Below are 25,837 nucleotides of genomic sequence, written 5' to 3' on the forward strand. Positions count from 1 at the left end.
TTAATGCCATAAACAACAACCACAAAAACAATCTCTCAACTAAAGCATTATATAATTTGGACTAAATTAATATGTATCTCCAACTACAAACCAGCACTTATTATTTTGAGAGAAAAGGATGGGGACACCTGGGTGGCTCAGCGGTTGAGTGTCTGAACTTTGGCTCAGGGCATGATCCCGGAGTCCTGGGATCGAGTCCCACACCAGGCTTCCCTGCATGGAGCCTGCTTCTCCCTCTGCCTATGTCTCTGCCTCTCTCTCTCGGTGTCTCTCATGAATAAATAAATAAAATCGTAAAAAAAAAAAAAAAAAAAAAAAAGCAAAGGATGGATTTATCTTTTAAAAAGTTTTTATTTATAGCAAATGCATGTTATGTTGTTAGACCTTCCTAATCTCCACAGAGGTCATTATCCTCCCCAAATGAGACTCTTGAGGTCTGCTACTTGTCTCAAGTTCATGAAAGGCCAGATGGAATCTCTGCCATGATACACTAATTTCCTAATTTTATTTATTTTAAGGGAAAGTTCCTTTAATCTAAGAGATTTAACAGAGTATAAATAGCCTTTTTAAAAAGGAAGCAAAAAGAGTCATCAGTAATAATAAATAGGAACAACTTATTCTGTTTTCTGTCATTTAAATTTATATTTTCTTTTTGTTCATAATCCTGCTGATTAATTTCAAAATCTCCTAGACTAGAAATAACAAACAAGTGTTCCCCAAAGTGTCCTTTCCTCCTCTCTGAGCTAATAGTCCTCCTGAAGACTCAGGTTTTCCCATTCCTCTAGGGATAAATGGTCTCAATTTTTCTGTTCCTCTTTTAGGTTTCTGTATATCCCTGGACAATAAATAAAGAAGTAAATAAATAAATAAAGCAAGCGCATGTCCTAATTAAGTATTTATAAAACTGTTTCCTCCACTAGACTATGAGCTCCAGTATAATGACTAGCACGTGGTAGACGTTCAACAAATATTTGCTGAGTTGAACTGAAATTAGACATCAAGATCTTAGACTATCAATACTCCTTGTAATGTTAATATTAATAGTTATCCCATTCTGGACTAATTACACATCCCAGACTAGATGTCCTAGATCCTCTGTATTCAATGATCACAACCTCTCCCAGGGATTACAGCATGAGGATTCTCCTTACATTGCTCCTTTATTTCTCCTTCTAACTGGAGTTTATTTAGCTCTAAACATTTGATAACCTTAGGTATTAGTAATGTTGATGGGATTTTGTCATTAGGGGGATGAGCTCCCTAAGATTGTGTATTTCTATTGATCCAGCACTATGCAGGCACTAATGTATTCATTTTATGTGTATTTATTATTACAACAATTCTACCATGTATCAGTCTTCCTGATTGAATATCTGTCAGGCCCTGGCAACTAAGAGCTCAAAGAATATATTCAATCTGCAAAATCACATCCATTTATCTTCAGAATATAATAGTACTTCGATCTAGTAGAAAAAAAGAATTCAAGTTCCAGTCATGTCTAATCATACTAATTTGCAATTACATATACAAGTACCTAAATTATCTTAAAAACATAAGATTTATATGCAACGTCAATTATTCCGGCAACAGACTGAAAATGTACTATCTTAAGTAAATCTCAATGTAGTAAAATAAGTCTTATCTCACACAACTGTAGTTTGCAAAAAATATATGTTTAACCTAAACATAAAAGAGTATCTCTACAGATCAACACTTGTTCCAATGAAAAGCAACTTCCTCATATTTGAATCAGATTATTTAGCCAAGTGCTTTTTTTAAAAAAAATCTTATTTATTTATTCATGAGAGACACAGGCAGAGGGAGAAGCAGACTCCATGCAGGGAGCCTGATGTGGAACTCGATCCCAGGACCCTGGGTCATGACCTATGCCAAAGGCAGATGCTCAACCACTCAGCCACCCAGGTGCCCCTTAACCAAGTGTTTAATAATTATAAGAATAGCTTTGCTGAAAATACCCTAATTATAAAGTATACAATCAATGAAAAATTTCTAAGTGCCCTACCAAAAGGAGCTGAATACTTCTGCTCAACTGATGGAAAATGAGCCAAAGCTTCTGTACTTTTTCCAATTTGACCTTAATCTAGAATTATGGATATAGGAGATACTACTTTCCCCAAAGCCTTTTATGTTATAAACAGCTGAATCATGTTTTGGTCCCACTTAAGTTAAATGAGAGCTCCAAGGCCGTATATAGGATAATTCTAACACAAATTCTTAGTTAAAATTGCTTTCTTTCTCCAAAATCCAGAAGAATATGAAAAATTGCAATTTTTCCTTCTGTAGGTTAAGAAGTAAATTAAACCAATAGTTTCAAATTGATCATCTGAAACTATTTTCTAAATGATTTTTGGACAAAAATAAGTAATATAAAAGATAGACTCTAAAAGGACAGATATGAACACTGAATGTAGCCATAATGAGCACTTACTATCTGTAAAGCATTGTGTTAGCATAGAGAAACTGAAAGATACTTCACACAGTAAGCATTTCAGAAAGTATTTTGGCATCCAGTTTTTCCTCTGCCAAGATTTAGACTTCGATCATGCCAAACTCTTAGAAACAAAATATAAAATACAGTCTATCTCTGAGCCACAAATGTAGTTATATGAATCCAAATAGCATGACTATGCAGGTGTTTCTTTGGTAAAAGCGGAGAATCCTAAAAAAGTGTTTATGGTTTAGGATAAAATAAAAGTAACTTCACTTTAATTTCTCTCTCACATAGTATCTGTGTATCACCTTTGCCACATGGATTCTTCATCTAAGCATGCCAGATTGCTAAGTCAAATAAGTTTAGAAATGCATATACAGCTTCCCATTAAATTTATGTGATGGCTCTGTATCTAGGAGTCCCCTGATAATAAATGATGAAAGTCTGGAGGCTGTGTAAATTGGGTGGTCAGGGTGAAGAGAAGCATTGTTTACCCACCTTGTGTGTTTCAAGGAGCTACCAGTATCACAACTCAACACAGTAAAAAACAAAAACATGAAACCCAGACGTACCTCATGGCTCACAAGTGAAAATTTGCATTACATGAGGCTTTTCAGAGCCTTCTTTAATTGATAGGATGCCAGTTAGATTAACAACCTCCTTTAGAGTTTAGATCTTTTCTTTTCAGCTTGAACTGAGCATTGACAGAACAAAAGAGTAATTCTGGGTTAAGGTCAGAGTGACAAGTTTCATCACTCAAGTCACAGGAGATGTATAACCTTTAATCATACATTAAAACACATTAGCTTTAGGAGCACTGGTGCATAATAAATGGAACAATTTTTCAGTTAGAATGGCAAAGGAGACTTACAGACACTGGGCAAGATTCAGCGACCACATTTCAATTTTTAAATTTTGGTGGTCTTTCTTTCTTACTAAGCACAGACTTCTAGCTGGTAGAAAGAATCCTTGGTTATCTAGTGCAACCAATGATGCTCTCATGTACAATAGAAGAGCAAGGCTGTATACTTTACCTATTCTAACTGCATATGAGATGTCAAATTCCTTGTCCCCCATTCCATACTTCCCAGGATCTGAATGAGTTTGCTTTAAGGATCTTATATTGCTGGACAGATCCTTAACAGAACATTCTCTTCTTACTCCTGCAAATACTAACATTCTGCCTAGCAAGAATGTCAAGTATTTTAGCCATACAGTTATTTTAAAGATGTTTCTTGACTCTAAAGGGCTTCAGGAATTCAATAAAATCCCTAAAGTTGTATTCATGCGAAATGATATGTATATATGCAAACAGACATTTTTGGAGCTAGGGAGTACAAAACAATGCCTGGCACATAGCAGGCAATTAAAAAATACTGTGGGGTCAGGCAGGAAAGAAATTCATCGGATTCTCAAAGGGATCTGTGACCCAAAGAAGGTTAAGAACTATTATTTGAGGATCAATACACCACTAAGTACCTTAGAATGGAAAAATAAACTCTCAATTACCTGTAGGCAGATAAGACTTTCATTTTCTTAGTAATAAGTTTACACAGAGTTCACTTTTAACCTTTCAAATTGCTTTTGTAATAATTGCCTGAACTGATTCCAAGGTTAAGAAGTCTTGAGATCTTAAAATTTGTTAAGTAGTTAGACCTTTTATTCCTCCATGTGACCTGAAGTCTAAGAGAGGGCTTAAAAAGGAGACTTCACATCCTCAGCCACAACAAGGGGGAACCACATAATTCAGCTTCTGTTATTGCTCTGTGTTATTAGCTTGAGAGGTGGGATTTTCTTTCTTTTTTTTTTCTAAGTAGGCTCCATGCCCTGTGTGGCACCCAACCTGGGGCTTGAATGCTTAGGTCAAGATCTAAGCTGAGATCAAGAGCTGGACACTGAACCTAGTGAGCCACCCAGGCACCCTGAGAGGTGGGACTTTCAATCTCTACCATGAAATGGCCAACAGGAAGGAATTTCAAAATGCTGACCTTGGGGCACCTGGGTGGCTCGGTGGTTGAGCATCTGCCTTTGGCTCAGGTCATGATCCTGGGGTCCTAGGATAGAGTTCCACATCTCCCTGTGGGGAGTGTGCTTCTTCCTCGGCCTATGTCTCTGCCTGTCTCTCTGTATCTCTCATGAATAAATAAATAAAATATTTAAAAGCAAGCAAGCAAGCAGAGCTATTTTTCGGCTCTTTCTCAATCACCTCAAGCATAATGTCTTCAAAGCTGGACAAAAATATCAGACATATGTCCATATAGGACAATTCTGGAATTAATACAAATGGTTTGGGAATTACGTTAAGTACACCATATGTGTCTATTTCTTATCTAGCTCTGTTCATTTTCAGTGTTTATTTGGTACCATAGAACCAAATACGAAGATGCAGTCTCTGCCCTCTGCAATTTATTGCTCATGCCATTACTTTCTCAATAGCCTAGATAATCAATAATCAACTAATTAATGGCAGTATAGTGAAAGTGAAAACATTTCACAAAATGCATTCCAAGCATAATGAGCAATATTGTTTCCAAATTATGACCTACCTTTGTTTGCAAATTTGGTTTTCTTATTACAATTATTTATTATGTCTCTGCCCAGCTACATTTCAACTGGAGCTTTGGAAAAAATTAAAGCTTACATCTCATAATATGCTTTCTAATAGCCATCAAGAAAAATCTTATTAATCACTTACCATATATTGATTGTTTACTATACATTTTGTTCTAGAAGAAGGGCTGCAGAAGAAATACCAGGGCTTTTCTCCGTCAGAAAATTGACTTAAAAAAAAATGACCCTTAAAAGGGAAGTTAATTCCTTCCACTCAGGAAAAAAGATGAAGTTGTACAGGTTTTCACATATTTAGCAAAAAGAAACCTTTTTTCTTTGGCCATGTGGAGAAAATAGATGACCCAAAGCCAGAGGAAAGGAGGCATAGCATTCCCAACAATCTGGAAACTAGAAACTCAAGTTAACCTATTTTCATCACTTCAAATTACTTAAAACTTTCAGTTGAGGTCAAATTACATGAAAGGTTTTGGTATAATTTTGTTTAAAATCCTGAAGATGTGTTTTTTTTTTTTTTTTGAAGACGTGTTTTAGGATAAAGACAGTTCTACTACCAGATTGAGGAAGCCAAAGATACAAACTTGAGAAGAGTTACTGTAGCACTCTAATCAACTTAGAAGAAGAGATCTAGATGAGATGAAATGCTGGTTAATAAAATGCCAGGACAGAACAGAAAAACAACCAATGATATTTAAGTACTCGTTTATTTAAGGTCTCCTTTGATAAGGGTAAATTATTTCTACTTTTAAAAACTGAACAATACTTTATATATGATAAAAGGCACAGAGCTTGAAGTGTTTTGTTTGATGAATTTTGGCAATAGTACACTCTCAGGTAATCAACTACCCAAACAAGATCTAAAGCACTGTCATCACTCCTTTTCAGGCAACAACTATAGCACTTCTACCACCAACCCGGCAGACACAATTGTTTTCTGACTTCTACCACCATAGATTGGTTTTGCTTGTTCTTAGACTTCATATAAATGGGATCATACAATATATACTCTTTTATAGAGGGCTTCTTTTGCTCGTGATGTTTTTAAAATTCATTCATGTTGTTGAACCAATTGGTAGCTCATTTGTTTTTATTGCTAAGCAGTAGGGATACATGGATATACCAATTTGTCCATTCACTTATTGATGAATAGACATCTGTGTTATTTCCAAGGTTTTTTGGGAGGCTTTATTGGCTATTATAAATAAAAATGCTATGAACATTTGAGTAAAAGTTTTTATGTGGACATGTGGTTTCATTTCCTTTAAGTAAATATCTATGAGTGCGACCTGTTGAATCCTATGATAATTATGCTTATGTTTATAAGAAATTGCCAAACCATTCTCCACTGGTTGACCATATTACCCTCCCAAAATCAATGTATGACAGTTTCAGTTGTTAAACACTCACATTAACACTTGGATAATGTCAGTTTTTAAAATTTTGGCTACTCTACTAAGTAATGTAGTATCCTTGTGCTAGTTTTAATTTGCATATCTATCCAATGTGCAATAACATATGAAAAGTGCTCAACACAATTAGTTATGGCAAAATGCAGATTAAAGCCACAATGAGATATCGCTTCAGAATTCCTAGAATAGTTCAAGTTGAAAGGAACAATATTAAGTGTTGACAAGGATACGAAGCAATTGGAACTCTTAGACATTATTGGAAAGAGAACAAATAGGCACATAACTTTAGAAAAGTGTTCAGCAGTATCTATCAAAGCTAAACAAATCTTTATATGAAGTGGTTGTTAAAAACTCAAAACAAGTAAGTGCATATATCTACCTAAAAACCATGGGCCAGTGCTCACTTTGGCAGCACATATACTAAAACCATGGGCCAGAATGCTCATAGCAACTTTATTCACAATAGTTCACAACTAGAAATAATTCAGATATCCATCAACAGGAGAATAAGTTAAAGGACTGCACTATTCTCATGCTACAGAATACTACACAGCAATAAGGAGGAATAAGCTATTGCTACACACAGTAACTTAGAAGTTCCTGATGATTATTGTTGAGCATCTCTTTCTTGGCTATTTATATACCTTCTTTTTGTAAAGTGTCTGTAAATATTTTGCCATTTTTTAAAAAAAGATTTATTTGAGAGAGAGAGAGAGAGAGAGAGAGAGAGAGAAACAGAGTCATTGAGCACTGAGCCAATGCAGAGGCCCAGTCTCATGACCCTGAGATCATGACCTGAGCTGAAATCAAGAGTTGGATGCTTAACCACCTGAGCCAGCCAGCACCCCAAATATTTTGCCAATTTTTAAACTGCGTTTTGTCTATTATTAAGTTTTAAGAGTTATTTATATATTCTAGATATAAGTACTTTGTCAGATATATGCAATGTGAATATTTTTTCCCAGTCTGTGGCTTGCCTTTTCATTTTCTAAAAGGTATCTTTAGAATAGAAGTTTTTGATTTGATGAAATTTTTCCTTTTGATGGGGTACAACTTATTTTGTCTTTTATGGTTAATGCTTACAAGATTCAATTTAAATCTAGTGTTTGGTAATACTATTTTTGATAAAGTGTTATAGATTTGGTTGCTTCTACAAACATGGAAAAAAGGATTTATTTAACTCTCAGATAAAATATCTATACATAAACCTTACTGTTTAAGCCATATTATTGTCGTTTGACAGGGCCACTGGAAAATAGGAACATGACCCGTTTTCATGTATCGTAATTAAAATACCAACTTTGGTGTAGTGAATAAACTTAAATATCAAATCAGAATGTCTCAATAAAAGTAAAACAATTTGTTTTTTTTTTAAAGTAAAACAATTTGAAGGAAACATCCTATAAAATGATGTTTTTTAAAACTTAAAAGTTTCATAAAGGACTTTCACATTATATTAACTCTCCCACATTATAGATCTCTTACTAGAGTTATTAAATTTCTCAAGATGAGGATATACTAATTCTCACAACTTGCAATAATTTCTAGGAACTTTTAGGTAAATATGACTACTATCTGTATAAAAGCAACCTTGAGGAACAGAGGAATTCCTATGTAAGCTGCTGAAATTGTTTGGTATTTTGAGATTCTATCCAGGAATCACCCAGAGCTTTAAGTTATTTTTACTGTCTGTTGGATAATGCCCCAAAAGATAAAAGATTGAAGAAATAGTGTGCAATTGTTCGTTAAACTTTATAGGTTGCCTTGAATAAAGAAATCTAATAAAAACAGTTCAGTATTCATTGCAGATATTTAATGGTACACACTTTATGCAAGGAATTGAGTGCTGCAGGGGAGTACGATACCTTGCCTCGTAGGAGCATGCGCACTCTAATAGAGAAACTAAGACAGATATATGGTAAAATATAAGTACTAGTAAGTGCTTGTTGTATATTCCCAGCTCAGCCTTTAGAGTATTTCAAACATTTATATGTCTGTCCTGTGTGCTAAGATAGTAAACTCTAAGAGGGAAGGAATGTGTCTTATTCATTATTGAACTCTTGAAACCTAGCACAGAACCCTATCAACAGACAAGTGCTCAATAAACACTCCCAAAAGTCAACATAAGACAGTACATGTTGCAGCAAGAAATTACAACTAGATAGAGGAATTACAAAAGCATTAGGGAGAAGTCCACTTTCAGCTGGGTTTTGAAATATGAGAATTTATATGGTAGAGATTAGTCAGGGTTAGGGAGAGAATTCAAGGAGGAAAAATAAGAAGCATGTTCAAAAGCATGGAGATAAGAAATTAAAGAGTATTCTGGGAAAGCATATAGTTGTTTGGTTAAAACAGAAGACAAGTGCGTGAAAGTAATGGTGGACTTGGCCAGACAGGTAAACTGGGACCTGACTATAGCAGGCTTTAGACACCTGATGAAAATGTTTACTTGGTAGGCATTTAATAATTTTTTTAAATTTATTTAAGATAGTCACAGAGAGAGGGAGAGAGAGAGAGAGAGGCAGAGACACAGGCAGAGGGAGAAGCAGGCTCCATGCACCGGGAGCCCGACATGGGACTTGATCCCAGGTCTCCAGGATCGCGCCCTGGGCCAAAGGCAGGCACCAAACCTCTGCGCCACCCAGGGATCCCGGCATTTAAGATTTGAGTAGGAAAATCACTTGATCAGAATTATGCTTTAGGAAGATAAATCTAATAGTGGTTTTGGATGGAGGGGATAAGCCAGTTGCAAACTATAAGATTAATGCTATATCGTCCTTTTTATATGTTCCTGGGCTCAGTTTGCTAGTATTGCTGTATGTGTGTGGTAACAAATAACATGAAACTTACTATTTAACCACATTTAAGTGTACAGTTCAGTGCATTAAGTACATCCATGATGTTGTGCAACCATTAGTCCCACCTAGCCCCAGAACTTTTTTATCATCTCAAACTAAACCTCTGAACACATTAAACACTAACTCTCCATTCTCTCCTCTCTCCAGCCCCTAGTAACCACTATTCTGCTTTCTGTCACTATGAATTCAACTATTCTAGGTACTTCATGCAAGTGGAATCATACAGTATTTGTCCTTTTGTGTCTGGTTTATTTCACTTGGCATAAAGTCTTAAAGGTTCACCCATGTTATAGCATGTATCAGGATTTCATTCGTTTTAAAGGTGTAATAATATTCCAGTGTATGTATATACCACATATTGTTTATCCATTCATCCACCACTGGACATTTGGGTTGTTTCCACATTTTGGTTACTGTGAACACTGTTGCTATCAACATTATTTTGCCTATGTTTTTGTTGATGACTTTTATATCTATGTTTATGTGGAATATTGGTCTATAATTTTCTTTTCTGGTAATGTCTTTGTTTTGTTTTGGTATCAGGATAATGGTGCTCACAAAGTAAGTTGGGAAGTACTCCTTCTTCTGTTTTCTGGAAAAGATTGTAAAATTAGTGTAAAATTAGTATTATTTCTTTTTTTGAATGTTTGGTAGTATTTACCAATGAATCCATTTGGACCTGAAGTTTTCTTTGTTAGGTTTTAAACTTCTACAACAAAGTCAACTTATTTAATAGATATGTGATTATTTGGGTTATTTACTTCTTGAGTACATTTTGGTGATTTGTGTTTTTCTAAGAATTAGTCTGTTCCACTAAGTTGTCAAATTGACGGACATGGAGTAGACCACAGTATCTTTAATTCTGTAAAGACTCACTCTTTCACTCTTGATACTGCTCATTTGTGTCTTCTCCTTGCCACCACCCCACCTCCTCCGCCCCTGATCAGTCTGGCTGGGGTTTTATCAGTTTTATTGACTCTTTTCAAAGAATCAGCTTTTCGTTTCATTGATTTTTTCTATTGTTTTTGTTTCATTGATTTCTGTGCTTATTTTTATTTTTTCCTTCTGCTTGCTTTGAGTTTTGCTTCTCTCTTAAAAATTCTTAAAGTGAAAGCATGAATTATTCATTTGAAAGCTTTCTTCTTTTTTAACATAAGTATTTGATGCCATAAATTTCCCACTAAGCCTACCTCAGATGTCTGACATATATTTGCATTTTTATTCAGTTCATATATTTTCTAATTTGTCTCCCTTTTTGACACACGAGTTATTTAGAAAAGTGTTGTTCAATTTCCAATCATTTGGGGATGTTCCACATAACTTTCTTTTACTGATTTCTAAGTTCAAATGCTTTGTGGTCAGAGAGTATCCTTTGTATGATTTCAATTTCTTCAAGAATTTTAAGGTTTGCTTTATGACACATGAAGTTTATCTTGGGGAATGTTCCATGTGCACTTGAGAAGAATGCGTATTCTGCTCATGTCAGATGGAATGTTATACAAATGTCAATTAAATCAAGTAAGTTGATGTTGTTCAGGTTTCTATAGCCTTGCTGTTTTCTGTCCATTCGTTCTACCAATTATAGAAAGTAGAGTACAGAAGTCTCCAAGTATAATTGTGGATTTATTTCTTCTTTTATTCCTATTCCTTTTTGCTTCACACTTTTTGGAAGCTCTGTTATTCAGAGCATAATAACGATTGTTATGTATTTTGGATAAACTGATCCGTTTATCATTACGTCATGTCTCTCTTTATTGCTGGTCTTCGTTCTAATGTTTGTCTTGATATTAATAGTCACTCCAGCTTTCTTTTAATTAGTATTTGCATGGTATATGCATTTCTCCATTCTTTTACCTCTAACTTATCTGTATCATGACATTTAAAGTGGATTTTTAAATAAACAGTATATTGTTGGGTCATGATTTTTTTTTATCCAATCTGACAATCTCTGTCTTTTAAGTGGTATGTTTAGGCCATTTACATTTAATGTACCTAATATGGTTAGATTTAGATCTACTGTTTTGTTTGTCTTTCTTATGTTTGGCTCTGCTGTTAACTCATTTCTTGCCTAATTATGTACTATTTGAAATGTTTTTAGTATTCTATTTTATCTATTGGTATCTATATTTCTCTGTATTTTTTTTTTTTTTTTAGTGGTTGCTTTAGGAATCACAATATAGATACCTAACTTCACACTCATTACAGTTTTCATTTTACTACTTCAAGTAAATGTAAATGCTTTATAATTATATAGGTCCCCCTACTCTCCCTCTTTATATTATAGTTGTCATAGATATCACATCTACATATATTAACCCCCCCCTCCTGACAACACTACAACTTTCATTTTCAATAATCCTGTGCATTAAAGATCTTGAAAGGAGGAAAATTAATACATATATGTACATAAAATAGTATATATATAAAAAATATATATACACACTAAGAGTATATTAGTAACTAGTATAGCATAATTATATTAGTAACTAGTATAGCGTATTATATAGTATATTATAAATATATACTATTAGTGTGTATGTGTGCATATATGTATATATATGTATATATGTACATATATACATTATACTAATTCAAATCATGTAATCAAGTCTGACATCAACAGAGCAGAGATATATAATATTCTGTAGGGAGACAAAGTTAATAAGCAACATAAATATGTTGCTCTTTTTAAGGCACCCTCCAGTTCCAACTTCCCCTTTGGCATAATTTCCCTTCAGTCTGAAGAACTTTTAGCATTTATTTTTAGAGCAGATCAGCTGACAATTCTTTTAAAATTTTCTATTATCTGAGGATGCCTAATTTCACCTTAATTCTCAAGGAATATTTTCATTGGAGATAGAATTCTAAGTTGACAGTTCTTTTAATATCAGCACTTTGAAATATTGCCTCACTGTCAATATGGGCTTTAGGTTTCTGAAGAGAAATCTGTAGTCATTCAAAACATTTTTCCTCCATATGTATCATTTTCCACTGGTTGCTTTCATGATTTTTTTTTTTTAAATCAGTTTTTCAGCAGTTTCATTATGATGTTTAAGAGGCATGGTTTTCTTTGGGTTATCCTGTTTGGGGTTTGTGAGTTTCTTGACTGCATATATTCGTGTCTCACTAAGACTGGAAAAATTTCAGTCATTATTTCTTAAAAAAAAAAAATTCTAAACAAGTCTTTTTCTCCTTTTATTGTACTCCAATGACACAAATTCAGATTTGATATTGTTCTACAGGTTGCTGTATTTGTTTGTTCTGTTTTGATCTGTTTCCTCTATATTCTTCAGGGTGGATAATTTCTACTGATCTCTCGGAGTTTGCTGACTCTTTGTTCCTCTGTCATCTGTATTCTGCCATTAAGGTCATCCAGTGAATACTGGATTATTTAGTTCCAAATTATTCATTTGGTTCTTTTCACGCCTATTTCTCTGCAGAGAATTTCTCTTTACATTCATTTTTTTAAAGATTTATTTATTTATTTATGATAGACAGAGAGAGAGGCAGAGACACAGGAGGAATGAGAAGCAGGCTCCATGCCAGGAGCCCGACGCGGGACTTGATCCCGGGACTCCAAGATCGCACCCTGGGCCAAAGGCAGGCGCCTAACCGCTGAGCCACCCAGGGATCCCCCTTCTCTTTACATTCATTTTAAGAGTATCCAGTTTTACTTCATGGAACATAGTTATAACAACTGTCTTAAAGCCACTGTCTTATAATTCCAAAATCTAGATCATCTCAGGGTAGCCATCTATTAATTGGCTTTCCCCCTGAGAGCTGATCAGATTTTCCTGCTTCTTTATATGATAAAAAATTTTGGATTATACCAAATATCCAACATTTTGGCTGTGTTGTGAGACTCCAAGCACTCTTAAAACCACCCCCAGAGAATGTTTATTTTGTTTGAGAAGGTATCCAACTCATTTAGGTTTAGATAGAAAGTTCTCTCTTGCCTTTTGTGGGAAATGGTTCCCATGTCAGTTCCATTTCAAAATTGTGCTTGCCTTACATATATACCACTTAGGACGGTGGTTTATATTGTAGGTGAGTTATCAAAGCCTTTGCTATATTTGTCTTTGTTACATGTATGTGAATCTCACAGGTAAGACCAGGACTTGTGTCAGTTCATAATCAGAATTAGGAGCTCTTATTCAGCTTTCTCCTCTAGAATCTCCCCAACTCTCCAGCTCTCAGACCCTTTTTCCTAGACCTCTGGCTATAGCCAGGATGTCTCTGAGTTTTAGCTTATTGCAGCCAGGCAGTCTGCATAGTTTGGGCTGCTCACAGAGTGAAGCAAAAGAAAGAGATTAAAATGTATAATAGGAATTACCACCACCATCCCTCCCCTAACCCCCGCTAAGTCTTTAGACCACAGGGGCCCTGGTTTCCAGTTACTGTGGCAGAGATAGGCAGTTTCTTGGGATCTCTAGGTGACTGTGCCATCATCATCACTGCCCCAGTGGCAGTTCAGCTTTGCACTGCAACTGGCTTCAGGGTAGGGCTAGGAGAGAGAAAAGGGGGAAAGAGGGAGATTCTTTTTCATGCTTTGTAGTTCACAGAAGTCTATTTTTCCAGTTCCTGAACTAAAAAGAGGAGTTTCCTCTTAGTTTTTGTTGTTCTTGTCCATAGTTTTGCAACGTGGCCCACTCTTGAGTCGCCATCGGGACAGAAGATTAAAATCCAGAAATTCACCACCATTCTGGTTGTTCTTCAGTTTTTTATTTCCTTTCCCAATATGCCTGTTATTTACTTTCAGAATCTTCACTTAGTTGCTTTTTGTATTTAGAACTTTTAGTTCTAAACAGTGGGAGAGATGTCTGATAGTGAACTTACTATACTTTGGCTGGTGCTGGAAGCTTAATCCCTTTTTGTTATAAGGAGTTAAAAAATACTCCTAACTAACAGGTAATGAAAAGTCTGAACTGGAATGGATGTGGGAAGGGAAAGGAGAGAATAGCAGAACCACTACTGAACTAGGACTTAGCAATTGTCTGAGAAAGCTTCAGCTTACTTTATTATTACCAAACATGCGAAAATATAATTTATATGAATACTTACCCTTACAAATAATTTGTTCATACAAATGAGCACTACAAGACCCTGTAGCTAAGGAAGTTATACTTTTGGGGATATAGGTAAGTTTTACTCGAGTGAATTTTCCTATAGAAATGCTATACATGCTAATGCTATATTTCACATGTGTATCATTATAAGGTTAGCGTGCTACTCTTCAGTATGTGTACAATGGGCTACAAAGACTCTTGTGAGTTGACTCAGAAACCTAATCACCAACTAAAATATTGTTTTTATGTATTGATGTCCAATTAAAAATTTTTAATTATCAAAATAATACATGTACATAATTTAAATAGTCCTATACTATAAGGCTTATAATTTGTTATTACAAATAGCAGACCTCCTCTCTAACCATTACATTCCTGATTACTGCTCTCCATTTATTTCTCATCCAACTTTTCTTCTGGCATTTAAACTTCTTTTTCTATATATTGTATATACACTACTTCCTGATTTTTTTTAAAGGTCATTGAAAAAGATTTAGCTTCTTTAGGACACAAACACACACTCTCCTTCATCCTTCTAATATAAGTATAAAACTCTTTATATTCTGCATTTATAATTTATTTTTTTAAAGATTTTATTTATTTATTCATGAGAGACACACACAGAGAGAGAGGCAGAGTCACAGGCAGAGGGAGAAGCAGGCTCCAAGCAGGGAGCCCGATGTGGGACTCGATCCTGGGACTCCAGGAACATGCCCTGGGCCGAAGGCAGGCACTAAACCACTGAACCATCCAGGGATCCCCTGCATTTATAATTATTATAATCTGCAGAGCCATATAGTGTACTATGATTATATCTCCTTTCTTTTACAATATTTTGTTTTCCCAGGAATTAAGAATTGCCTTTTGTTGGGACTTATCCCTCCCTCTCTTAGTTTTCTGTTTCTATAGCATCATCAAACTTTCTTAACAAGAAACTGGAAATGTGCCAAGACTCAAAGTATTATTTGTAAAGTTTTTATTGGATACCCTTCCCAAGCCCTTTATCCTTATACTTTAATTTAGACTGACTTATCTTTGGTTGCACAGGGGTCATTATGGGATTCCTCTTTACCATTGTTCTCAGAATTCCTTAACCTCCATCCAGTGTTTGGATCCCCCTTTTCCTGGATGGCTTATGTATCAGTCGTAACAGGCCAAATTATGCTTCAGTAACAGATGATCCTCAAAATCCCAATGGCTTTCAATGAGTAAGATTTATTTCTTGTGCACATTACATGTCCATCATGGGTCATTTTTTCCTCTGTGCCATGTTATTTTCAATCTAGGACTGAGGCTGACAGAGCAGCCTCTGCCTAGAACACTGCTGGTCATCACAGAAGAAGGAAAAGAAACATGGTGAATCATGAACTAGTTCTTAAAGTATCTGCTCAGTAGTGACACAAACCACATCTACACACATTTTACTGGCCAAAGCAACTCACATGACCATGCTTGAGGTCAACAGGGACACTATATATCTTCCCTGAAGGGTGGGTCAGTGGGGGGAGGAATCAAATCATGTAGTCAAGTCTGACATCAACAGAGCAGAGATATATAATATTCTGTAGGGAGACAAAGTTAATAAATTAATAAAGCTATCATAGCATATCTTCCTCTTTCTTATTTACTTCATCATTTTCATGAAATGCATCCTCCACCTCTGTGGGTTTATGTCTCTTTTTATTCATTTATCATTTTTTTAAAAAGATTTTACTAATTTATTCATAAGAGACACACACAGAGAGAGAGAGAGAGAGAGAGAGAGAGAGGCAGAGACACAGGCAGAGGGAGAAGCAGGCTCCATGCAGGGAGCCCAGTGCGGGCTCAATCCCGGGACTCCAGGATCACGCCCTGGGCCAAAGGCAGGCGCTGAACCACTGAGCCACCCAGGCATCCCTATTCGTTTACTGTCATTTCAACAGTTTTAGGAAAACCATAGGAATGTGTTCAATATGCCACGTTTAACCAGAGTCCACCAACAAATTACTTCAAAAGGGAACTGCCAGGTCATGGCCTATTTGAAAGACGAGGACTGTCTGTAATTATTTTCATTTTGTGTACCACATTCCATTATTTAAAGTTTTTCCCAGATCCTACAAATGTTAATAAAGGATTTAAATTGTATTTCTTTCTGAATATAAAACTATCCAATATGGTAAATTCACTTTAAAACTGAGGAGGAGTTTCTGAAACAACTTTGATCTTAAATATCTTGATTTTGCCTTTTATCATTTCCTCTAAGCTCCAGGCTTATGTCTGCAATGAAATCAAGCAGCTTAAAAGAATTTCATTCTAATCAACATGTTGGTCTAATTCTGAAATCTACGTGCCTCGGCTGTCTGTAACTTACAACTAAATGGTCTTTAGTTGCTAAACAAAGGACTATACTAGAAAAGAAATGGTCAAATTAAGCTTTTTGTTACATTGGTTTTTGATATTCTAATAACTGAGATACAAGAGATTCTCAACTTAAAAAAATAAACTTGCTTTTTAAACTTTTGAGTGTGCAATAAAAAGACTAAGTATTTCTTAAAAGATAAATGCATCATTAAGACGCAAAGACAAATGCATCATTCATATGTGTTAGAAATTTCACTGCTTGGGCCTGGGCTTTTATAAAAGTTAGGCTTTCTCAATTCAAATGCTATTTCTACCTCAAAATTGTCATGGACCCTGGCAAATGACTTCAATCTCTTTAATCTCAGCTTCCTCATTTATTAAACAAGAATAACAACATTTCCAAGAAAAAGTTATGAGTTAAATAACCCATATAAAGCCTTGACATAGTGCCTGGCAGACAGTAAATGCTCATTCAGTAAATGTTTGCTGAATAAATGAATTTCTGCCCTTAATTAACAGCTGTCTTACTTTTAAAGCTTATATAGGTCAAACCCTAGTACAGCCAAGTTTAAAAACTATAAATCCTTTAATGTAATAAAACTGTATGTTTTGTGCTTGGTCAAAATTCAAAGTTACTTATTTATAAACGTCATTTTTTTTAATTAAATGAAGAAATTTTAAGATTTTTATTCTTTGATTTTGCTTTTCTAAATTCATCCCCTCTAGGACAGGGATAATTGCCTCTCTAGGTATTCTTTTTTTTTTTTTTTTTTTTTAACTTACTGACTCTAAAACAACCCATGAGAAAACTCACCACAAACCTAAATCAACTCTATCTGTCCAAATATGGCCTATGACATACCTAGGCCAAAGTGAAATGCCAAGACTATACAGAGATTCTTGATTATAAAAGTCTTGAGGAGTAGAGTCTTAAAAACCATTCTTAGGTGAAGCTGGCTTTACTGTTCAAAGGACAATCTGTATGTTATTAGAGAATATGTAAACCATATAGGATTATTACATAAAATATTTGAATTCTTTAGACACATTTGAGAGGTATCTGAGACCCTGAAAGCAACCCGGGGTAAAGTCTTCTGTGAACCTTTGATGGCAGAGACCGAAAAGGCTTTTACAAATACACTAAAACCAAAGACTATGGCTACAAAGGTAATTAGTATCAGATATTAAGGGGAAAATAAAAAGCAAATAAGCCCAGAAAGGTAAATGGATCCAATCCCCTCCGTTCTTTGCTGTTCAACTAATTTCATTTCTTTCTTATAGAAATATTTTGTTATGCATCCAAAAGGCTGCCTTCAATCTGCATTCATGTTCAATAGTATAGAGAACAGTACAGGGGGTGTAGAAGCAAAAAAAAAAAAAAAAAAAAAAAGCAGAATTTATGGGTTTCTCTCAGATCTATCATCTCATTGAGCCTCACTTTTCTCATCTGCAAAATGACAGTGAAATGTCTGCCCTACAAAGTTGTGATTATGAAATACGGTAAAATAAATTAAAATGCCTAGGACAATGCTGTTCAATGGAAATATAATGTGAACCATAATGTGAGCCACACATATAATTTTAAATAAAAAAATTAAAAGCAGGTGAAATTAATTTTAATAATATATTTTATTTAACTCAATAGATTCAAAATATTATCATTTCAACAGATAAATCAATATAAAATTATTAATGAGAGCTTTCCTTAATCTTTATTTGTGTACTATAAGTCTTTGCAAATCAATGTGTATTTTACACTCACAGCACAGCTCAGTTCAGACTGGCTACATGTCCAGGGCTCCATGGCCACTTGCCATCAGAAGCTACCAGCAGAGGCCTAGAGCCAAGGTAAGGTTTGATATGTTTATTACAACCAAACAGTGTATTTCCTACCAGATAAACCCTGTGGGACTTAGGAAAGTTATTTTTTTAAATCAACTACATTAAAGAGAGTCTGTATTTTTATATTTTTGATATAGTATGTGATATATAATACTGTGATAAGAATTTAAAATAAAATATTATCTATACTAACTAGGCCAAGTATTTATCCAAAATAAGAACAACCAAACACGACTCTTATAAATCACTAATATTCATTTATTTTATATTTATTTTTCTGATTATATTATTAGGATTTGAATTATATACTAATTTGACACAGAATCTAATAATCTAAAAGAAATAAACCAGACATAACTATAAGCACACAAATAATTCAAGTAACTATTAGCTACAATTGATTTAACTACACTCCTAGGAAAGAAATAGGAGTAAAGAATAAAATATTTCTTTATATTACTAAATTTTTCATTTCACAGGACTTAACACTGATGTCACGTCACAGTTTTAATGGCTTTTTTTCTCAAAGAACTTAACTGTATTCTTTAAATAACAGATGACCACTTAACATGGCAAACTGATTATATGTGAATATAATTAAATTAAAATGCTACATTTATTTCAAAACAATTCACTGCAGTTGAAACATTAAATAATATTTGCATTATATTCATTATTAAAATTACACTGAATAGTATACAGTTGGCAAATTCTTGTATTTTGATCTCAAGAGCAAAGGTGAAAAATGTATGGAAAACATTTAACTGCCAGGTCTTTCTGAAAGTTATGCACAAAGCACAGAGCATGTGCATACACATACAATTTATATTTAGGTATGCTCTCGTTTTTCTGTGTATGGAGATGCTCCTGCAGTTCATGTATTTTTCAGCAATTTTTCTCTGGGCTGCCCAGTAGTCCAACACAAGTGGTCAGATAATTACAAGAGTAAAATGGAGAGAGAATATTGGATAGGTGATTGCTACTCATTTTGAATCAGACAAGGACCATTTACTTACCTAATATAACTTCAACATTACAAAGTGTTACAAAATCCGTAATGACCAAAACTCTTTGGACTTCGGTTTTTCATTTACTATGTGTTCAAAAGATGGCAATTCTAGAATACTGGCCCTCTCCCTCCAATATTCTATCAGGATGCTTAGTCAGAAGTGATACACAAGGAAAAAATGCCACTAGCTGAATCATTAATTCTGTATTTGTAGCACTGCCTAAGGGTCTACTCCTCTGGAGTCTCCTGACCAAAGATTTGCCTCACTCAGCCCTACTGAGGTTTAAAATCTCTCATGGGTTCACACTACAAACAGGTCTAGCCACAGAAGAAGCTATTTGTAAGGGTTCAAATACTTACATCATCATATTCACATAGTTTTCATTTAAACTTTCACAAGGAAGAAGCTATTCCCTCATTGGACATGCATTTCCCGAGCTAACTGATGACCCTATGAGTCGTCACTGATAACAAACACAAACACAAAGACATCTACCATACAGTTTTAAACACTTAGCCAAACTGCAGAAATAAAACTATTCAATGCATTAAGAAAGACTCACATCTGGCATTTCTGTAGAGAAGGAAAGGGTCTTGGAGCTGGAAATCCAGGTCTTTAGTAATGGGTTCTGTCCTGTTTTCCATGCTCAACCTATTCATAATGGTGAATCCATGCTTTGGAGAAGCAGACCTGTAGGGAGGATATCAAAAGACAAATTATTCAACAGGAGTCCACTTTCAGTAGACTCAGTACTTCAGTAGAAGTACTATTCGAATGTGTTTCTCAACTTTTTGATCTGTATAGACAGCTTTGTTCAAGCAGACTGCACACATATAAAGCACTGACTCTTTACTCCTGGCTAATAGGACTGACGTATGCTAATTCATGTACTACTTGTAGTACACACAGCATGACTGCCACTCCTGTTCCTTGGGCAAAATCAAGTCCTACTTATTTAGCTATGTGTGTATAGATATCTTGCTTCCCCACCTAGGTTGTAAACTCCTTTAATGCAGAAATAATAATCACTTAAAAAAATTACTCATGGATACTTTGAAAGAACCTTGATAGTTAATATAGAGTGCACATCATGATCATAGGAAGAAATTTTTCATAGAAAATGTTAGTGTTGGTTTGAAATTGCAGTTGTAAAATTTCTTGGAGAAATGATGCCACTCTGGTCAACGAACCTAGAATAAGATATAATTAAAAGACTGTAGAATTTAATGCAAGAAGCAGTTATTTTGTTTTCTTCAATATAAAGGAAACCACCCGATAAACTACTATAAGAGTTTTTTTCTGTAAAAATGTGTCATTTAGTGACTTTTTATTTTTAATTTCACTGAATGCCTTCAGTGCCTACTCTGACAGGCAGAAAGAGCCCAAATTACACAGAGTGTAACTCTAACAACTACATGTGCATTTGTCTACTCTTGGGTGACAGCCATATAGTAATACAACTGTGCAACTTCTGGTGCCACTAGCTGAATCAAATGACAAATGAAACACCAAATGCTTCTATGCTGAAACTAAACCAAGCAGAATTCATTTATTTACTTTAAACTAGGGCAGCAGGGTAACCAACCCACAGAAATGTTCTGAGCAATAGGGAGAAAAAGTGTTTACATTTTAGTCTTACTTCACCTTAACCATTTGATGCCACTAAAGAAGTAAAATTCATCAACAGTACTACTTACAGAGTTTTCTTTTGAGACTTCCAATTTTAAAACTGATGGAAGGCAATCCTTGCCTAACATTTTATAGAAAGGTAAAGTGGTGGTGTGCAAATAATACATACTAGAATAACTGTGATAATCATTTTAATTTAAATTCCAAGGAAGAATGAAAAAAGAGTTCCCAAGATCTCTGAGAGAGGGTCCTCTGAAAGTGTCAAGTTCAAAAATCACCAGTGGGTGTCTCTATGAACTCTGTATTACAGAAAGCAAGCCATGGGAGGAAATAAAGAAAAGAAATAATTTTTAAAATGGGATTAGGTGTTTTTATTCAGAATCAGAATTTGATTCTTCAAGGATTTCATTATCACAACAGGACCTCGCCTCTCCAATAGTACAGTTACTATACCATCTCCTAATTTATAAAATAGGCTCAGGGGATGAATGTGCCAGTTCCTCTAAAGCAATATCCATAACACAAGTCAAAATATTATCACCAGCAGCTCCATTACCTGTACTAAAAGCTCCCTTCTGACTTTTATGAGCATTTGTTATTCTCTACTGAGGAAAGACCAATGTGCTACAATCTGGCATCCATCTGATGGTGGGGTGATTGGTCCATCCCCCAGGAAGGGGGAGATGGGAAAATCTGACTCTTGAGGAGTCAGATTTGGGGAAGAGATTAAGGAACAGGGAAAGAGTTAAACCTAATGGTTTAACTGACAGCTCCATTTAGAACTCAGAGTATATTAAAAAACACTTGAAAATGCAAACTTGTATTTGGTTTGGGTACAAAGAGAAAATACTTGTATAATTTGTTAATCTTCTGCAGCCAAAAAAAGAAAAAAAGAGAGAGAGGGCCTACTAAAAATCCCTAAAACAAATCATTTGTGTATATTAATACATCTTTCACTTCTCAAAACAGTAGTAGAGCTGTAAGAAGTGAATGAGAAATGCACGGTGTGTGTGTGTGTGTGTGTGTGTGTGTGTGTGTGTGTGTGTACGCTTGGTATAAGTCAGGGTTCATCCATTTGGTTTTCTTTTCACACTTCAAAATTCTCAAGAGTAGCATATACTCACTTGGTGGTATGTTCTGGTGATTTTGGAATGCTTTAGAACTAATGTAAACTAAAGTAGCCATGGCTCTTGCACTCCCACCACTTTTCTGAAACTGTGAATAAGCCAGCCTCCTCTACCTACTCTGAAGGCCTTGCTCATTTGTTCCTTTCTTTCCACCCCCTGTGGCTTCTGCCTCCAACTCTGCACTCTTCTGCCATTCTTGCACTGTGCCTCTCCACAACGTTCTTGTTTTGCTTCTATCTGTATGGCTAACTCCTCTCTGTATCTCTGGGCCCCTAAAACTCAACCACTAGCCCTCATCACTTTCTTCTCCTTCAGAGAATGCTTGTTCTCTCATGGCTTCAACAACCAGTTTAAGGCAGATGAGTCCAAGCTCTGTATCTCCATCCCTGACCTGTCCTGAGGCTCCCAGCATCTCATTTCAATGCCCTGCCATCACTCTACAATCATGATTTCAAAATAAAATTACCTTCAAACTAGATTCTCCACTTCCTGCCTTTCCATTTTGCTCATGATTCTGTCATTCTTTCAGTCTTCTATTTCAAATTCTTAGATTTTAAAAAATTTCACCATGTTTTTTTTTAAAAGATTTATTTATTCATGAGAGACAGAGAGAGAAAAAGAGAGAGAGAGAGAGGCAGAGAGAGAGAGAGAGGATAGAGAGAGATATGCAGAGACACAGGCAGAGGGAGAAGCAGGCTCCACGCAGGGAGCCTGATGTGGGACTCAACCCCAGGACCCTAGGATCACACCCTGAGCCAAAGGCAGACGCTTAACCGCTGAGCCACCCAGGCATCTCTCGTCATGCCTTCTAAATGTGCAATCTTTCAAGAAATTTTTTCAATCTCAACTTCCACCATTCTAGTCCATACTTCCATCATCTCTTATCTACTCCACTGCAATAATCTTCTCAATGTCTTCTCTAACTCCAACTTGTTCTAGAACCAGTGCATCCTCATAATGCTAAGACACTGACTTTCCCCACATATTTTGCCATACTCTATTCTTCCCTGTTCGTAAACCTTCAGTGACTCCCTACTGCTAAGAAGATAGATTTCAAAATCCTTGGTCTGATTCCAAGCTAGCAAAATCTCTTTCATACTGTCTTCTAACTGATATAAACCAAAATAAACTCTCTGTAGCCAAAAGTCATTTTCCTTAGTCTCTTTACCACACTGGGTTCTATGCCTCAGTTTCTGCCATTCCTCCTGTTGAGACAGGCCTTCCATCTCCTTTATGCAAGTTAAGTGCTACCTTATTCCTGAGGCCTACTCAAGACTCAACAATTCTATAAAGCCTTCCATAATCATAGCAGCCCATCCATTGCTTATCACCTATCAAATGGTACTGAGGATAGGCTATCTGTATTTTGGGGTTTATCTTTATTTTTATTGTTTTTATTTATTTTGGGGGAGGGTTTAATCTTTAAATGCCAATGTGTAAAACATATATAGGTGTGTGCGTGTGTGCATTTTCTACCTCCCCAATGAAGCTCTTAGCTCTAGAAGGGTTTGTGCTAGGACTTCGTATTTTATCTTCATCCTCCCACTGACAATAATGGACAGTTTATGTGAATGCTTATGTGAATAAAATGTTTAACTATTAAGACAATATACATACTATGTGTCTCTGTGTGTTTATGTGATATTAACAATTTCTGATGCAAATGATCAAAAACATGAATTTATTAAATCTATCCTGAAATATATTCTATTAACTATATAATGAAGGACTCAAAGACATCTTTAATTTTGGAGCATACTTCTTTAAAGAGTCAAAGGCAGAGGCGTGGGGAGGTGACCAATAAAAACCTTTTTCCAAAGAATATATTTAATACTATTTTTAAAAGAACACAAAGATTTAAGTTCATCAATATTAGAGCTTTTTTTTTTTTTTTTTTTTTTTTTTTTTTTCAATATTAGAGCTTAAACTCTGGAGGATGTCTGGGTGGCTCAGTGGTTGAGCATCTGCCTTTGGCTCAGGTCATGATCCTGAGGTCCTGGGATAGAGTCCCACGTCGGGCTCCTGGTGCATGAAGCCTGCTTCTCCCTCTGCCTGTGTCTCTGCCTCTCTCTCTCTCTCTCTCTGTCTGTGTGACTATCATAAATAAATAAAAATTAAAAAAAAAAAACAAAAAAACTTCAAACTAAGATTCAGGTGGGTTTTTTTTTTTTCCTTCTCTTTGAAATAAAACTACATTTGGAAGAAGAGTGACACCATTGAGTTAAAATATTCTTTCAAAGACTGTAATTTCTTCAGAAAAGTAAAATACTCTTACCTTGTGTAAACAAATAAGGTTCCTTCTACATCAGTCTTTTCCTAAAAACAAAAACAAAACAGCAAAATATGTATATTCTCTTCATTAATCTTAACTTCAGAGGTTAGAGAACATTCAGTTTCAAGTAAGGCCAAATACCTGTAACATGAGGGGTTATTCTTAGGGAAAGGAGAACAGGTTCTCAGCATGGTTATGGTTCTGCTGATTAAGCAAGAGGAAGCAGCCATTCTCCTTCTGTCATTTATGAAATAAACCATCATTATCGCCCTTTACTAAAACAGGGACAGCATCACATCTCTGGCTAAAGAGATACAAAAATACACCCCACGGATTTCCTTTGAAAGAGGAGATGATAAGTGCGCTGCCTTTTCTTCTACCCTGTGACCTGCATATGTGGCAAGCTGCAGAGTCATTGGTGTCCGCATTTCATTATCCCTATTTTCTGAGTTTATTTTCTCTTGCCATATCCTGTCACCTAGGAGAGCAGATGATCTGCCAATAACCCTACTTTGACTACAACACAGGAGAGAACAATGATGCTGTAGTTTTCAGACAAATTAATCACCAACGTGGTGTGAAATATTTAGAGTCTAATCCAGATCTCTAAAATCAGGTTAGAAACATTGATAAGCCAGGACTCAAGAAATCTACCTGAGAGAAACTGTTTAAATGATAAAGTGAAGGTGATATACTATCATTTCTGTTCATATGGAAAGGCTCTCTTCCATATCTTCCATATCTCTGAAGACAGGAGCCCAGGTCCTGATGAAAATGTTTGTCAGTACCATGCATACGAAAGAAAATGTTTTAATTATTAATCAGATTATTATAATTTAGAATTTAAAAGGTACTTTTGCTACTTATATGGTTTAATTTCAGCATTCTACTTAACCTCCTAATATTTTACTATTAATATCTATTACTAAAATCACTCAAAATTTAAGTACTCTGTAGTTTTGGGGAAAAATACACTCTTTATAAGGCCGTTGCCTAATACTAAATGATACTTTTTTTAAAGGCACATAAAACATTGGAAGCATGATTCTCTCATATGCTCATGTAATTTCAGCAATTTTCTTGGTCACCTCACTTCAGTGGGTGTTAAAGTATGGTCCCCACACCAGCAGTATCAGCATCACCTGGGATCTTGATAAAAATGCAAATTCTTGGGCTTCTCCCAGATCTACTGACTCAAATTCTGGGCCCACCTCATATTCTTTTAGCTGTCAGCTCATTCTGATGTATGCTATGTGAAAACTGC

The 25,837-nt window shown here is 35.4% G+C and overlaps 2 protein-coding genes across 24 annotated transcripts in view; one reads left to right on the forward strand and one right to left on the reverse strand.

The window, feature by feature from the left end:
* The window catches only part of DCP1B (decapping mRNA 1B), a 54,047-nt gene that overhangs the window by 23,008 nt on the left and 5,202 nt on the right, over positions 1 to 25,837 (reverse strand). For all 3 annotated transcript variants that reach the window (XM_025461665.3, XM_025461666.3, XM_025461668.3), the window contains 2 exons: positions 24,577 to 24,617; positions 20,108 to 20,235 (listed from right to left, as the gene is read on the reverse strand). In XM_025461665.3, the coding sequence (XP_025317450.1) occupies positions 20,108 to 20,235; positions 24,577 to 24,617 (169 nt within the window). The remainder of the gene's footprint in view (positions 1 to 20,107; positions 20,236 to 24,576; positions 24,618 to 25,837) is intronic.
* The window catches only part of CACNA1C (calcium voltage-gated channel subunit alpha1 C), a 746,601-nt gene that overhangs the window by 3,144 nt on the left and 717,620 nt on the right, over positions 1 to 25,837 (forward strand). The gene's annotated exons all lie outside the window — the stretch shown is intronic.

This window comes from Canis lupus, chromosome 27 (assembly GCF_003254725.2).
Source record: "Canis lupus dingo isolate Sandy chromosome 27, ASM325472v2, whole genome shotgun sequence".
NCBI classification, from domain to species: Eukaryota; Metazoa; Chordata; class Mammalia; order Carnivora; family Canidae; genus Canis; species Canis lupus.